A 15,752-nucleotide genomic window follows, 5' to 3' on the forward strand; every position below is an offset into this window, starting at 1 on the left:
TTTTTTTCCTACGACACACCTACAAACTTTCCTACCGCTTTCCTACGGAATGTTCTGTCGGAAATTTACCTACAGAACACCTACGAAAATCTTTTACTACGGATTACCTACAGATTACCTACGGGTTTATTTTCCTACAGAATACCTACAAACTTTATTTACTACAGAGTACCTACAGATTATTTTCCTACAGAATACCTACCACCTCCTTTTTCCTACAGAATACCTACGGACTGTATTGGACTCTATTTCCTACAGAATACCTACAATTTTTTTGACAGCTTTTATTGAATACAATTATGTCACAAATCTGTTGCTATATTAAATTTATAATTTAAAAAATATCCAAATTTTATGCTCAAAAGTAACCCAAAAATAACCACAAAAATAATTATAATAATAGTCAAAATACTATTATATTCATTAACATTAAAATGGTCAATAACATAACATTCATACATTCAAATACTCAAAATACCATTACAATGTCATGAAAAAACTAAGAACTAATCAATAACATAACATTCATTAAGTGTTTTAAAACAAAAACTAAGAATTACTTAGTGGACTACCGGACGGGTTGAATTTTCTCATAAAAGACCGCCAATTGTAGTTGCATTTGCAATTCCATTTCATTTCACTTTTGTTCCATTTGCAAATACATTTGACTTTACATTTGTTCCATGGCGTGTTGCATGTTTGACACTTGTTGTCACAACTCGTTTACCTAAAAATGGCAAGAAAAGCACATCGAGTTAGTAAATGCAATTCAACTTTAAAACATGATAGCAATGTACTTTACTTTTATTTCATTAAAAGAGCATACTATCCATAATAGCAATGTACTTTGCTTTTAAAATCCAAAAATACTTTATTAATAAAATTGGATCATTATTTACGTAAAAATCGTTGATTGTATACTACCTGAAAGCAACAAGCCAACAACAAGCAAGAATGTGTCGCATGAACTACATACAATTTCCAAACACCTGACTCTTAAACTTCAGCAAGCTTACTATATCTTCCAAGTTCCAACTTCCAAAAGCATTATGCTTTCCTGCATATAGCATTAGTAAGCTTCTTTAACATGAAAGCCAAGTTTGTTAGCTAATTATTTAATATTGGTTCTAAGAAGATTGAAAAAAAAAACTCTAATTATATATGAAATATCAAATAAGTTATTTAATATAAATAAGTAAAAATAATTTATTTAAAATGATTATGATCAAAATACGTGTAATTCCACATGAAGCATGTTTCTAATAATTGTTAAAACTAATCTATTCAACCTTGTTGCACTTCACGACTTACAAGGCACAAATAGAAATAGATTATAACAGAAGTTATAAACATACATATAAAACAACTCCATTTGAAAATTATAACAAAAGTTAGGGGTTTGACAATCAAGGTCATTAGATTGGATTTGAATGCATATCTATAATTTCAAACTTTCTCAATCGTTCAAACTAACTTAGGCTATCTTCTATTAATTTACCTTACAAAAGCAAAGCTGAGGATGGCAGCTGATTGACGACGGTAGATTTACAATGGTGGCTGACAGCGGTGGGTGATCGGATACGGATCCTGGATGATGATGGTGGATGACCGTGTAACCCGCAAGGTTGACAACGATGGTGAGGGTTTCCAGCGAGCTTCGTCTTTCTAAATCGGTGGCGGCGGTGATGAGGTGAACCGGTAAGGGTTTCCAACGAGGTTTAGATTTGGTGGAGCAGTGGCGTTGAAATAGACTGGTGGTGGAATCTGAATCTGAATCGATGATCGCGATGTACGATGAGAGACTAGGAGAAGGCAAAGGGGCGACATGAGATATGGTGAAGATGAGTCGAAAGCAGTGGGGATGGCGTTGATCGATTCTGGAAACCACAGTGGAATCCAAATAGGGTGGAGGGAGATCAGAGAAATCGGAGGATGGGAGGGAAATTATATCAGGCGGGACATTAGAAAATTTTGACCACTGAAGTTGCAACGGGTTTTATCAATTTTGGCTCGTTGGAAATGGGTAGGTAACCCAAATAGTAGGAAATGTGTAGGTAATCAAATATTAAGTTAATTAAAAATATAAGTACTAAGTTTTATAAATAAATTATTACTACCTTATTATTTAACATTTTTCATGTTTTTAAAATAATAATTTTAAATTTTAAATAATATACTTAAAACCCATTTTAACCATTAAAATAATATACTTTTTCTTGAGTTATAACGTATTTTGACAGTCTTTTATATATACCTAACATAATGATCATATATTTTATAAAAACAGATTTTGCAAAATGTAAAATGTTTATGGAACTACTTTTTTGGCAAATAATAGGTTCCACATAATTTCCAAAATAGATTTTAACAAAACTATTGAATCTAGATGTTATAAGCAAAATTAGTTTCTCAATAATTTTGGAAGATATCTTGCTTTGCAAAACGATGTCAATTGTGTTATGTATAAATCAGTCAAAACAAAGCAATCAAAGTTTAATTAACTTGTGAAAAAAAAAATAAAACAAAAAAAAAACGACATTTGACCGTTGAAAAATAAAAAAAATAAAAAAGACCGTAAGAAATTTGTAGATAAATACCTACGGAATACCTACAGATAAAGGTAATCCGTATGTATTTACCTACAGATTACCTACCATATTTTTAAATTTTTCTATTTTTCAAAGGTCAAATATCGTTCATTTCATTTTTTTCACAATTTAAATATTTTGATTGTTTTGTTTTCACTAAGTTATATGGATCATTAGAATTCATTACTATATATATAATAAAAAAAACTATTTATGTTTGTTCTTAAGCGACAATTAACATCATTAAACAAATACATGATATACTAAACATAATACATACATATGGTATATATGTAAATATGTGTACTTATTTGTATTTGTGTTTAGAAAATAACATTGATTTAAAAAAATAATTTTTTTTAAGGAGTGCTGGGTTCTAATGGTGCATACGTTTGTATGTAAGTTTATATTATGTATAAGTCGGACAAAACAAAGCTATCAAAGTATAATTAAGTTGTGAAAAAAATAAAACGAAAAAACGACATTTGACCGTTGAAAAATAGAAAAATAAAAAAAAAAAGATCGTAGGTAATTTGTAGGTAAATACCTACGGATTGCCTACAGATAAAGGTAATATGTAGGTAATCCGTAGGTATTTACCTACAGACTACCTACCATATTTTTTAATTTTTCTATTATTTAAAGGTCAAATATCGTTTTTATCGTTTCGTTTTTTTAACAACTTAAATATATTTTGATTGCTTTGTTTTAACCAAGTTATACATTAGATAAACTTACAAACAAACGTATGCATCATTAGAACCCATTACTATATATACATAATAAACAAAAAGTTATCTATGTTTGTTCTTAAGCTACAATTAACATCATTAAACAAATACATAATATACTAAACATAATACATACATACGATGTGTATGTAAATGTTTGTACTTATTTATATTTTTGTTTAGAAATAACATTGATATTAAAAAAAAAAAAAAAAAAAAAAAAAAAAAAAAAAAAACTTCTAAATGAGTAATGGGTTCAAATGGTGCACACGTTTGTATGTAAGTTTATGTTATGTATAACTCTGTCAAAACAAAACGATCAAAGTAAAATTAAGATGTGAAAAAAATAAAACGAAAAAAAACGACATTTAACCATTGAAAAATAGAAAAATAAAAAAGACCGTAGGTAATCTGTAGGAAAATACCTATGGAAGGTAATCTGTAGGTAATCCGTAGGTATTTTCCTACGGATTACCTACGATTTTTTTTTTCTATTTTTCAAGGGTCAAATGTCGTTTTTTTTTTGTTTCATTTTTTTTTTCACAACTTAATTATATTTTGATTGCTTTGTTTTAACCAATTTATACATAACATAAACTTACAAACAAACGTGTGCATCAATAGAACCCATTACTATATATACATAATAAACAAAAAACTATCTATGTTTGTCATTAAGCCATACATATGGTGTGTATGTAAATGTGTGTACTTATTTGTATTCGTGTTTAGAAAATAACTTTGATTTAAAAAAAAAAAAAAAAAAAAAAAAAAAAAAAAAAAAAAAAACTTCTAAATGAGTAATGGGTTCTAATGATGCATATGTTTGTATGTAAGTTTATGTTATGTATAACTCGGTCAAAACAAAGCAATCAAAGTATAATTAAGTTGTGAAAAAAATAAGACGAAAAAAACGACATTTGACCCTTGAAAAATAAAAAAATAAAAAAAAAATCGTAGGTAATCTGTAGGAAAATACCTACGGAATACCTACAGATAAAGGTAATTTGTAGGTAATGCGTAGGTATTTACCTACAAATTACCTACCATATTTTTTAATTTTTCTATTTTTCAAAGGTCAGATATCGTTTTTTCGTTTCATTTTTTTCACAACTTAAGTATACTTTGATTGTTTTGTTTTCACCAAGTTATATGCATCATTAGAACTCATTAATATATATATAATAAACAAAAAACTATCTATGTTTGTTCTTAAGCGACAATTAACATCAATAAACAAAAATACATGATATACTAAACATAATACATACATATGGTGTATATGTAAATATGTGTACTTATTTGTATTTGTGTTTAGAAAATAACATTGATTTAAATAATAATTTTTTTTAATGAGTATTGGGTTCTAATAGTGCATACGTTTGTATGTAAGTTAACATTATGTATAAGTCGGACAAAACAAAGCTATCAAAGTATAATTAAGTTGTGAAAAAAATAAAATGAAAAAAAACGACATTTGACCCTTAAAAAATAGAAAAAAAAACGGTAGGTAATCTGTAGGAAAATACCTACGGATTGCCTACAAATAAAGGTAATGTGTAGGTAATCCGTAGGTATTTTCCTATGGATTACCTACGAATTTTTTTTATTTTTTTATTTGTCAAGGGTCAAATGTCGTTTTTTTCGTTTCATTTTTTTTCACAACTTAATTATACTTTGGTTGCTTTGTTTTAACCAATTTATACATAACATAAACTTACAAACAAATGTATGCATCATTAGAACCCATTACTATATATACATAATAAACAAAAAACTATATATGTTTGTCATTAAGCCATAATTAACATCATTAAACAAGTACATGATATACTAAACATAATACATACATATGATGTGTATATAAATGTGTGTACTTATTTGTATTCGTGTTTAGAAAATAACTTTGATTTAAAAAAAAAACTTCTAAATGAGTAATGGGTTCTAATGATGCATATGGTTGTATGTAAGTTTATGTTATGTATATGTAATATCCCAAAAATACGAGCCAAAAATTTCATTTTTAAAACATATTCTTAGCGAACCTTAGAAATAAAACGTTCACTGATCATATCATTTCATAAAAGTTAACGCATGTCTTGAAAAACATTTCATAAAAACATAATAAAGTCAGAGTATGATTTTCCAGGAGGATCTCATAGTGCGGAATACAAGGTGTGTGTGTGATGGGCCGCTACCGCACCAGCTCCTTCCCCTTCGAAGAAGAGGTACCTGAAACCAAAACTAAAAACTGTAAGCACAAAGCTTAGTGAGTTCCCCCAACATAACACATACCATACAATCATAGAACATACAAATATTGTCAGGTATATCTGGGTGCCCGACCTACCCCTTCGGTCCTCTCGACCGGATACTGTCTAGTATATCTGGGAGCTGGCCTCCCCTTCGATCCTCTCGACCGGACACTGATCAGTCTACCTGGGAGCTTGCCTCCCCTTCGGTCCTCTCGACCGGATACTGACTAGCATATCTGGGTGCTGGTCTCCCCTTCGGTCCTCTCGACCGGATACTGGGGACTATTTCACCCCCTACCACTACCACATAACACATATATCTCATAAACTATCTAGCATGGCTGGGCATGACCGCCCCTTCAGCCCTATCGACCGGTGTTATGGGGGACTATCTCCCCCTACTGTCACTAGCACATAGCATCATATCATACTAGCACAATAACATATCATAGGTAGTAGCAAGCCTAGATGAATATCATAGAGACAAACATCTATCATACAATCCTCCTGGTGGGCCAGCATTGTGGCCATAGACCCACCACTACTGGAAGGTAACTCACCTCAAAGTAGCTGCTGATCTGCGTGGGAACTGACTGTCTCCTGCTGCTGCCCCGGAAATCCTCCGTCTATAATCCCCACAAAACACTCAGTCAAATGCTGCTAATCGACCTCAGGGTAAAGTGACCATTTACCCCTAACTAAGCCAAGAGTCAAAGTCAAAGTTAACTTCCAGTTGACCCGACTCGCCGAGTTGGCCTGCCAACTCGCCGAGTCCCTATCCCTTTGTCTGACCAATGTCTCGTCTCTACTCGTCGAGTTTGGCATCGACTCGACGAGTTTTCCTTCTAATCTGATGTCCAAACGTCCTTCATCCTACTTGCCGAGTTGTATGAACAACTCGTCGAGTTCGTCTTCATCCGAAGAACTCTCTATGCTGAGACTCGCCGAGTTGTATGAACAACTCGCCGAGTCTGTTCTTGAGGCAAGAAGATTGCCTTGGACTCGCCGAGTCAGGGCATTGACTCGCCGAGTTTCTTCATGGGTGAGTTTGGCTTCCGACTCACTGAGTCACACCCCATGACTCACTACTCCACTCCGTAAACACGAAAAGGGGGGAAACTCGGGGACTCGCGACTCGACTCGCCGACTCCGATGAACGACTCGCTGAGTCTGCCACATTCAAATACTATATACTCGATTTTGCTTGAATCCAGCTCATGCCATACATAGATCTGGGTTTCTAGAGCCTGATTAAGACGTAAAGTTTCCAACTTTACATGTAAGTAAACACAAATGAAGGTTTTAGGGCTCCAAATGCACTAAAATAGTAGATCTAGGGCTTTCATGCAATATGGCTCCATAAAGGCAGTAGATCCAAGCTCCTGGAGCTCAATCATGCCTAGATCTAGGAGCTAAACAACTTATTACAAACCCTAATACACACTCAAGCTTGGGAAAAGGCTCAAGAAGGACTTTCATGGGGGCTATAAGGGACTATAAGCATGAAAACAGAGGGAAACTGAGTTATACCTCAAGGAAATCACTGGAGTAACACCAAGATGCCTGGCCTCCTTCTTCTCTTCTTCATCTACTCTCCTTCCCTCTCAAAATCTTCAAGAAAACACACAAAAAATGCTTCAATCTCACAAGGAACAAGGCTTGGACGAAGTAGGGAGCTCTGAGAATGAAGGGGGCCAGCTTGGGGGCGGATAAGAATGTTTAAATAGGGTGCAAGCCCTTGAAATTTAGGGTTTCATCTGACAGCAGTGACTCGACGAGTCCAGAATATGGACTCGCCGAGTCGCCAACTTAAACGTGTTCCAAGTCCCGTCTCTACTCGACGAGTTGGGCCTACAACTCCCCGAGTCCAAAGCTAAAAATGCAAAACACTTAGATAAAATTTACATACCAGGAACCAGGTGCTACAGTATACATCGGTCAAAACAAAGCAATCAAAGTATAATTAAGTTGTGAAAAATAAGACGGAGAAAACAACATTTGACCCTTGAAAAATAAAAAATAAAAAAAAAATATCCGTAGGCAATCTGTAGGAAAATACCTACGGAATACCTACAGAAAAAGATAATTTGTAGGTAATCCGTTGGTATTTACCTACAGATTACCTACCATATTTTTTAATTTTTATATTTTTCAAAGGTCAAATATACTTTGATTGTTTTGTTTTCACCAAGTTATATGCATCATCAAAACTCATTACTATATATATAATAAACAAAAAACTATCTATGATTGTTCTTCAGCGACAATTAACATCATTAAACAAATACATACATATGGTGTATATGTAAATATGTGTACTTATTTGTATTTGTGTTTAGAAAATAACATTGATTTAAAAAAAATAAATTTTTTTAATGAGTACTGGGTTCTAATGGAGCATATGTTTGTATGTAAGTTTATATTATGTATAAGTCGGACAAAACAAAGCTATCAAAGTATAATTAAGTTGTGAAAAAAATAAAATGAAAAAAACGACATTTGACCCTTGAAAAATAGAAAAATAAAAAAGACCATAGGTAATCTGTAGGAAAATACTTACGAATTGCCTACAGATAAAGGTAATGTGTAGGTAATCCGTATGTATTTTTCCTACGGATTACCTACGATTTTTTTTTATTTTTCTATTTTTCAAGGGTCAAATGTCGTTTTTTTTGTTTCATTTTTTCACAACTTAATTATACTTTGATTTCTTTGTTTTAACTAATTTATACATAACATAAACTTACAAACAAACGTATGCATCATTAGAACTCATTACTATATATACATAATAAATAAAAAGCTATCTATGTTTGTCATTAAGCCATAATTAACATCATTAAACAAGTACATGATATACTAAACATAATACATACATATGGTGTGTATGTAAATGTGTGTACTTATTTGTATTAGTGTTTAGAAAATAACTTTGATTTAAAAAAAAACTTCTAAATGAGTAATGGGTTCTAATGATGCATATGTTTGTATGTAAGTTTATGTTATGTATAACTCGGTCAAAACAAAATAATCAAAGTATAATTAAGTTGTGAAAAAATAAGACGAAAAAAACGACATTTAACCCTTGAAAAATAGAAAAATAAAAAAAATCTGTAGTAGGAAAATACTACGGATAAAGGTAATCGGTAGGTAATCCGTAGGTATTACCTACAGATTACCTACAGTCTTTTTTTTATTTTTCTATTTTTCAAGGGTCAAATGATGTTTTTTTTGTTGTTTCATTTTTTTACAACTTCGTTAATTAGAACCCATTACTATATACATAATAAACAAAAAGTTATCTATGTTTGTTCTTAAGGCACAATTAACATCATTAAACAAATACATGATATACTAAATATTATTATTTTTAATTGTTTACGTTTTATATTGTAACGACCGAAATTTCAAAACAATTAAAACTTTTGAAAAACCACTCATTTTAATAACGTTGTTACAAAAAGGTTTTCAATACATTATTTAACAGAGTATTTTCCCAGGTTCATAACATAAAACATCAACGCGAGGAACGGTACGATCACGCCTTTGCCTTGCTACAGACTCCTGAGAACCTGAAAACATAAAACCACAACTGTAAGCCCGAAAGCTTAGTGAGATACCCCCAAAATACCAACCATATACACGCCTTTCCAGGCCACGACCTTCCGGTCCAAAACATATCGCCTTCCGGCCCATAATGCAATGCCTTCCGGCCCATAACATATTGTCTTCCGGCCCACAGCATAACAAGCATACATATCAGCATAAAAGCATACATAACATAACAGAACATAGAATGACCCTGCATACCGGGTCACACCCCAGGTCTAGCAATCATACGCATAACACAAAATCATATAACAATGCACAGTCAGCAATCGATCAACAGACCACATAACATAGCATTACTCTATTCAAGATACCGGCCTAGCCGGTCACTAGCATAACATCACCCTACGAATCAGTCAACATACTAAATGCACACATACGCCTTTCCAGGCCATGACCTTCCGGTCCACATAGCAATGCCTTCCGGCCCACAACATGTAATGCCTTCTGGCCTGCAAGATATAACGCCTTCCGGCCCATATCATAACAACTGACAACTACCCGGATTTCCATCCGATAAAAGGGTTGGCCTTGGTGCCATAAACCCTAGCGATATAGTGAGGATAACTCACCTCGAAACTGCCGACTGAATAGATAGCTCAAGCTGCTCCGATCACTGATACGATCTCCACCTCTGGACAGCCACCAATGCACTGAACTCAAACAATAAACAATAATTACCAAAATACCCCTGGAACCACTGGTCAATCCTTGGTCAAAGGCAAGGTCAAAGTCAACCCCTGACTGACCCTACTCGCCGAGTCAACCCTATGACTCGCCGAGTCCCCATACTCAGAACTTCACTCAATCCGCGATCTAACTCGCCGAGTCACCCCGTGACTCGCCAAGTTCAACAACTCAGAGTCCACTCGCCCTCAACTCACCGATTCTCTAAGATTCCCTTTCTACACGTCGAGTATCCCCCTTGACTCGACGAGTTCCTCCTGGAAGAATCGCGGGGCCACCCCGAATCAACTCGCCGAGTCTGAAGAACAACTCGGCGAGTCCCAGTTAATCTTCAAGCTACTCGCCGAGCCTGTTCATCGGACTCGGCGAGTTCATGCCATGCAACCGCTCAAACTGCTTTCTAAGGTCAGATCTGCTCCGACAATTCATAGGTCTGGCCTTCCTAGACTGGTTCATCATGTAAAGTCCTCATTTCGGTGCTCATAATACACCCCATGACTCATAATTTACATTTTGACCTAAGGCATAAGGATTCCAATCCAAAACCTCCATTGATTCCAGAAAAACTCAGGCATGGGACATTCTGGACTTCCAAGGGTCCCAATATAGGGTTCCAGTCGCATGGGGGGACTAAGTAAACACTCAATCTAGCCACGAAAGGGTTCAATAAACCCTAAATCCATATACACATCAACATAGAAGGGATTAACTCGAAATTATTACCTGAATAACGTTGCTTTGTGTCCCCAACCCTCAGAATGTGGCTTCTCCTGTTGTTCCCTTAACCAAGCCTCCTCCTTCTTGCAAAATAATACTTCCAAGATCAATAATGGTCTTCTACCTTGCTCCAGACGCTCACAATCGAATTAGGGTTTCACTCACAGGACTAGGATGAACAATGACGGCCATAAGGCCCCTTATATGTGTCCCAAACCTGAACGGTTAGGGTTTCGCTGAATAGCGCGGACTCGCCGAGTCCAGTCGCGAACCCGCGACCACATCTGCAATCCTACTCGGCGAGTCTGAGCTCCAACTCGCCGAGTCCCCTCTTAAAACACCCAAAATCATAATTATAACAATGCCTGAAATTCCGGGCTATTACATATATATGTAAAAACAAAACGATAAAAAAAATAGTTTTAATACTCAAATAATAAAACATAATAATAATAATAATAATAATAATAATAATAAATTTATTTTGTAGCTATTCTGTAGCTATTTTGTAGTCATTCTCTTCTGTCGGTAGTCCGTAGCTAATCTGTAGGGAATTACCTACGGAATATCTATGGATTTAGTTTCGTCGCTATTCCGTAGCAATTTTGTAGCTAATTACTAACTGAATACCTATGAATTTTTGTCTGTAACTATTCCGTAGCTATTTTGTAGCGATTCCGTTACTAAATTAGGGTTTCCCATTCCGTAGTTATTCCGTAGGTATTGTGTAGGTTATTTCCTACGGAAATTTTCCGTAGCTATTTTCCTGTAGCAAAAGCCTTTGTTTTCTAGTAGTGTATATATACGAGAAGAACCTTTGCATCAGCCACTAAACCACCACCGGTTTCACCGAGATTACCAGAACCATCATCACCTCCGACCACCCATTTTTCTGCCACCATCAAGTCTTGTTTCAACCTCCTTCCACCATCGCAATCTGCAGCAATAACCGGCAACACAACCCTTATCACATCATCTGACCTTCCACCACTGCTGTTACACCACCAAGAAACCATTTTTTACCTGTACCAAGAAGCAATCGCTGGAAAAACGGAGTTATCGGAAAATGAGTAATCGTCAGAAAAAACATTGTTGGTCGGAAGCTTGACGGACAAGATGACAAAAGCCAAGCCAGCGATGAAAAGAACACCGGGAACTAGCTAAACCCACACAAATCGGTCATAAAGGCAAGATATAGACAAAAAAAAGTTTAATGGACAAATGCGCAAAAAAATAAATGACTTAATGTGTACAAAACGAAAAATATCTTACCTACTACTAGAAACCTAAGTTTCAGCTGTGGATTTAGCGATGGATTTATTCGCTAGCAAATTTTAGGCTTATAGCGAGGGATTACGACATATCTATGATGGTCTAAACAATTACTTTATTTATTCAACATATAGCATATTACTGAGGATTTAGCGAGAGATCAGTTGCGGACCTTGCAAGTATTTATCGATGCACCCTGATTCCTCATTAATCAGTCAAAAATGAAGGCATTTAGCGAGGGTTCAACGAGGGATAAACAAATTGTCGATTTTTCCATGTGGTTCGTGTTTAGCGAGAGAACGCTAATGGAAACAATATTTTGGGTACGCACTTTTTGTTTTTTCTACCGTCGATCGCTAAAATTGGTGCAACCCAATTCAAGTTTCACGAAGTTGGTTTAAGTTTCCTTAATTCCTTCCCTCCTAAATCCGCTTTATCACTCTGGAGTAAGTTCCCTTCGCTCTACTAACCTAATCGCATGCTCTCCATTCAAACCGATGACAAAACCACTCACCATTGTAGCTTTTGATTCCAGGAACCTCCACATTTTTAAAATCTTAAAGAAGTCTTCGTTAACTGCCGATTCCGGTAAATCTCTTGACTTTATTTTCTTTAGTCATATATTAGGATAGGTTTAGTTCAGTTGCACAATATATTACGTTAGGGTTTGATTTTCCCATTCTTTTTCTTTTTCAATCATCATTCCTCTTATGACTACTAAAAAAATACCCTTTAATGACACACATTGCGTGTCATAAAACCCACGGACGACACACAAATGCATATCAAGGAAGACCCTGTCATAAAGAAAGACAACACGCATTTGCGTGTCGTAACCTTACGACGCACATAGATGACACACAATGTGTATAATAAAGGAAGACGGCAAGCAATTTGCATGTCGTAACCTTATGACGTGAATTTACGACACACGTTGTGTGTCATAATTTTAAATGTTTTAAAAAATATATATTTTAAATTTTTTTTTAGATTTATTAATTTTCAAATTAAATGACAATTAATATCTCATAACACAACATAAAATACATTATATAACAAAAAAATCTATTTCATGCAATAAATGTACCAACATTCATTCATCTAATCTACTTTGTGTTTTATACCAAAAATATATTTTATACAATAAATGTACCATCTAAAGAAACCATTTCCTTATTTCCTCTTTGCAACCTAGGACGAGCATAAGATAATAAACCGCCCTTGTGTATCTAATCTTTAAATAACCGAAGCTTTCTTGACATCTCAGCACCTCGTTTTACCTAACGATAATGGCAGAATAGATACAAAGGAAAACAAATATAAATATAACCTGATTAATGAATGATTTGAGCACGACATAGAATGGGAAATAGAAATTGCTTCTCTCACATGTTTGACATACATACAAACCAATGTGTTAAACGGCCATCATGTATTCAAGGGTAAAATAGTAAAAAACAACTCACATGGGCACTGGGATGTGTAACACCGTAAATTTTCAAACCAAAATTTTCAATTTAAAAACACATTTATCACAATTATAAAATCACAAAATGTCACAATTTCAAATCATTAAATCTCATATAAAAAAATTGTATATATATATATATATATATATATATATATATATATATATATATATATATATATATATATATATATATATATATATATCAAAACTCCAGGATCCTTTCAAATCTAACTCTGTCTCCAATGTGTGTACAATCAAGTTGGTGCCTTCCCGCGATCTTGAGAAAACCTTAAACACATAACACATAACATGGTAAGCACGAAGCTTAGTGAGTTCCCCAAAATACTGCATACAACGCATTATCCACTCGACACTATAACTCTGTAAGACCCTCCAGTCAATGTGTCTCAGTGGGACCCTCCAATCCCACAACTCTGATGGACCTTTTGATCCTAACTCTGTGGACCCTCCGGTCCTAACTCTGTAACTCTGAATAACACATAGCATAAATCACACAAACATAATGAAGTAAATTACAGTACTTAAATAAACACATATGACCCTCTGGTCACACATAGATACTACTCTAGGTAAAGTATAGTGAGAAGACTCATCTCGATAGCAAGCAAACATCCTCACACTCGAATCTCGATCTAGCCACCGCCTAGCACATAGGGTAGTTATCTCAATAAATACTCGATTCTCGACTCTAAATAACCAAATGCTACTCCTCTCTTTCCAACTCCCGAATTAGGTAAAAGACCATTTTACCCCTCTATGGCCTCCAATACTCATGTAGACCAAACCCTAAAGTCAACAGAAGTCAAACTTGAGTCAACAATCCATGTTTGACCCGACTCGTCGAGTGCACTTTTGCGACTCATCGAGTTCCCTCGTTCTCTCAGAAGTCTCAAGAAATCCAGCTCAACTCATCGAGACGACCCCCAACTCGTCGAGTTATCGTACGATCAAGCTCATCGTGACAAACCCTCACCGACTCGTCGAGTCAGGCCATGGACTCGGCGATTCCCTTCGATCTAATTCCTCATTCACACGATTTAAGGCATATCTATAACCCCACACTCCATATCTATCCTCCTAAGTCTCGAAAAGCACGTAAAGCTATAAGCTTTACGTTCATGCATGGCATAAAAGGCTCATAATGCCAAAACATGCTCCAACAAGGGCTAGATGCACAAGAGCTTGCTTCCAGCTCAATAAAGCTCGAGTCTCTAGACTCACAAGGCCACTCATAGTCCAAATCTGAGGTTCCAACCTCAATCCATACACTAATCACTCCATGACACAAGATAAATGGAAGAAAGCCCTAAAAGTTCCCTAAAACAAGATCTCCTAAGGAAATGATCAAGCTTGTATCTTTTTACCTCCAACTGAAGGAAAACAATGAAGAATCTTTGGATCCAAAAGCCTTCTCTTGATCCAAGTCAAGATGCCCTCCGCATCCGCTCTCAAAGTTGCACAAGAGCACCCAAATTAGCCTCTTTCTCTCTCACAATGGATGGAACTAATCTAGGGATTCCCACAGGGCTCTCTGGAGATAAGGGAGGTGGAAATGAGGGCTTAAGGCCCTTTAAATAGGACATAAACCCGGAAAAATTAGGGTTTCTCTGCCCAGCACCTACTCGGCGAGTCGTCTCTCTGACTCGTCGAGTCCATTCATTAAAGCCACTCGGACAACTTGACTCTACTCGACGACTTGGACTCTCAACTCGCCGAGTCACTCCATAATTCTTCAAAAATTTAAGATACATTAATATACTTGAAAGTCCAGATGTTACAGGATGGATCACTCTATCCGGTAACTCTTGGAATAATTTATGATGGAGTTCAACTTTTGGTAATAGCATCCTTAAAGGTGGGACTTCCATTAAATCAGCAAAAAGGAAAGAGTATCATTTGGCAACAACAGTAGTGGTTACTGTTTGAGATAATGGCTCTATTAAGAAAATTTTAATTTGATTACCTTTTTTACACCAAGGTGATTGGAAATGGCCCAAATTGTCTAACTAGACATGCGAGAAGTTCTTGGAAATCTAAGGGCGGAATTTCCTTGTAGATTAAATTGAATTAAACAGAAGATTTAGCATTAAGATTTTCAATTAATGGAAAAAATAGAGGAATATTAAGCAAAATAATATGAGTGGATATATTGGTAGATGTAGAACCACACCTTTGATCACTTTGGTTCTTTTAAAATTGCTTTCTAAATGAAGAATGAAAAAAGCATGTAAGAAAAAGCATAACAATAAAAAGGGGTTGATTTCTAAAAAAAGATGAATAAAGTACTTTAAAGCATGTATTCATGTGTGTTCATAGAGAGAGAACAAAAACTTAAAATATGGAAATTTTCCCAAAATGCCCTTATACTATTTTTTGTCCTCGATTCGGAATTACTCCAACA

At 35.1% G+C, this 15,752-nt stretch overlaps 1 protein-coding gene across 1 annotated transcript; it reads right to left on the bottom strand.

The window, feature by feature from the left end:
- Positions 1–410: 410 nt before the first annotated feature.
- LOC111890089 (uncharacterized) lies at positions 411–11,603 on the bottom strand. Its single transcript, XM_052769698.1, has 4 exons — positions 11,403–11,603; positions 1,499–1,978; positions 925–1,057; positions 411–727 (listed from the first exon to the last, which is right to left on the bottom strand). The coding sequence occupies exons 1-3, from the start codon at positions 11,601–11,603 to the stop codon at positions 1,016–1,018; spliced, it is 723 nt and encodes a 240-aa protein (XP_052625658.1). The 3' UTR covers positions 411–727; positions 925–1,015.
- Positions 11,604–15,752: the final 4,149 nt, after the last annotated feature.

The sequence above is a fragment of the Lactuca sativa genome, chromosome 3 (genome assembly GCF_002870075.4).
Source record: "Lactuca sativa cultivar Salinas chromosome 3, Lsat_Salinas_v11, whole genome shotgun sequence".
Taxonomy (NCBI): Eukaryota; Viridiplantae; Streptophyta; class Magnoliopsida; order Asterales; family Asteraceae; genus Lactuca; species Lactuca sativa.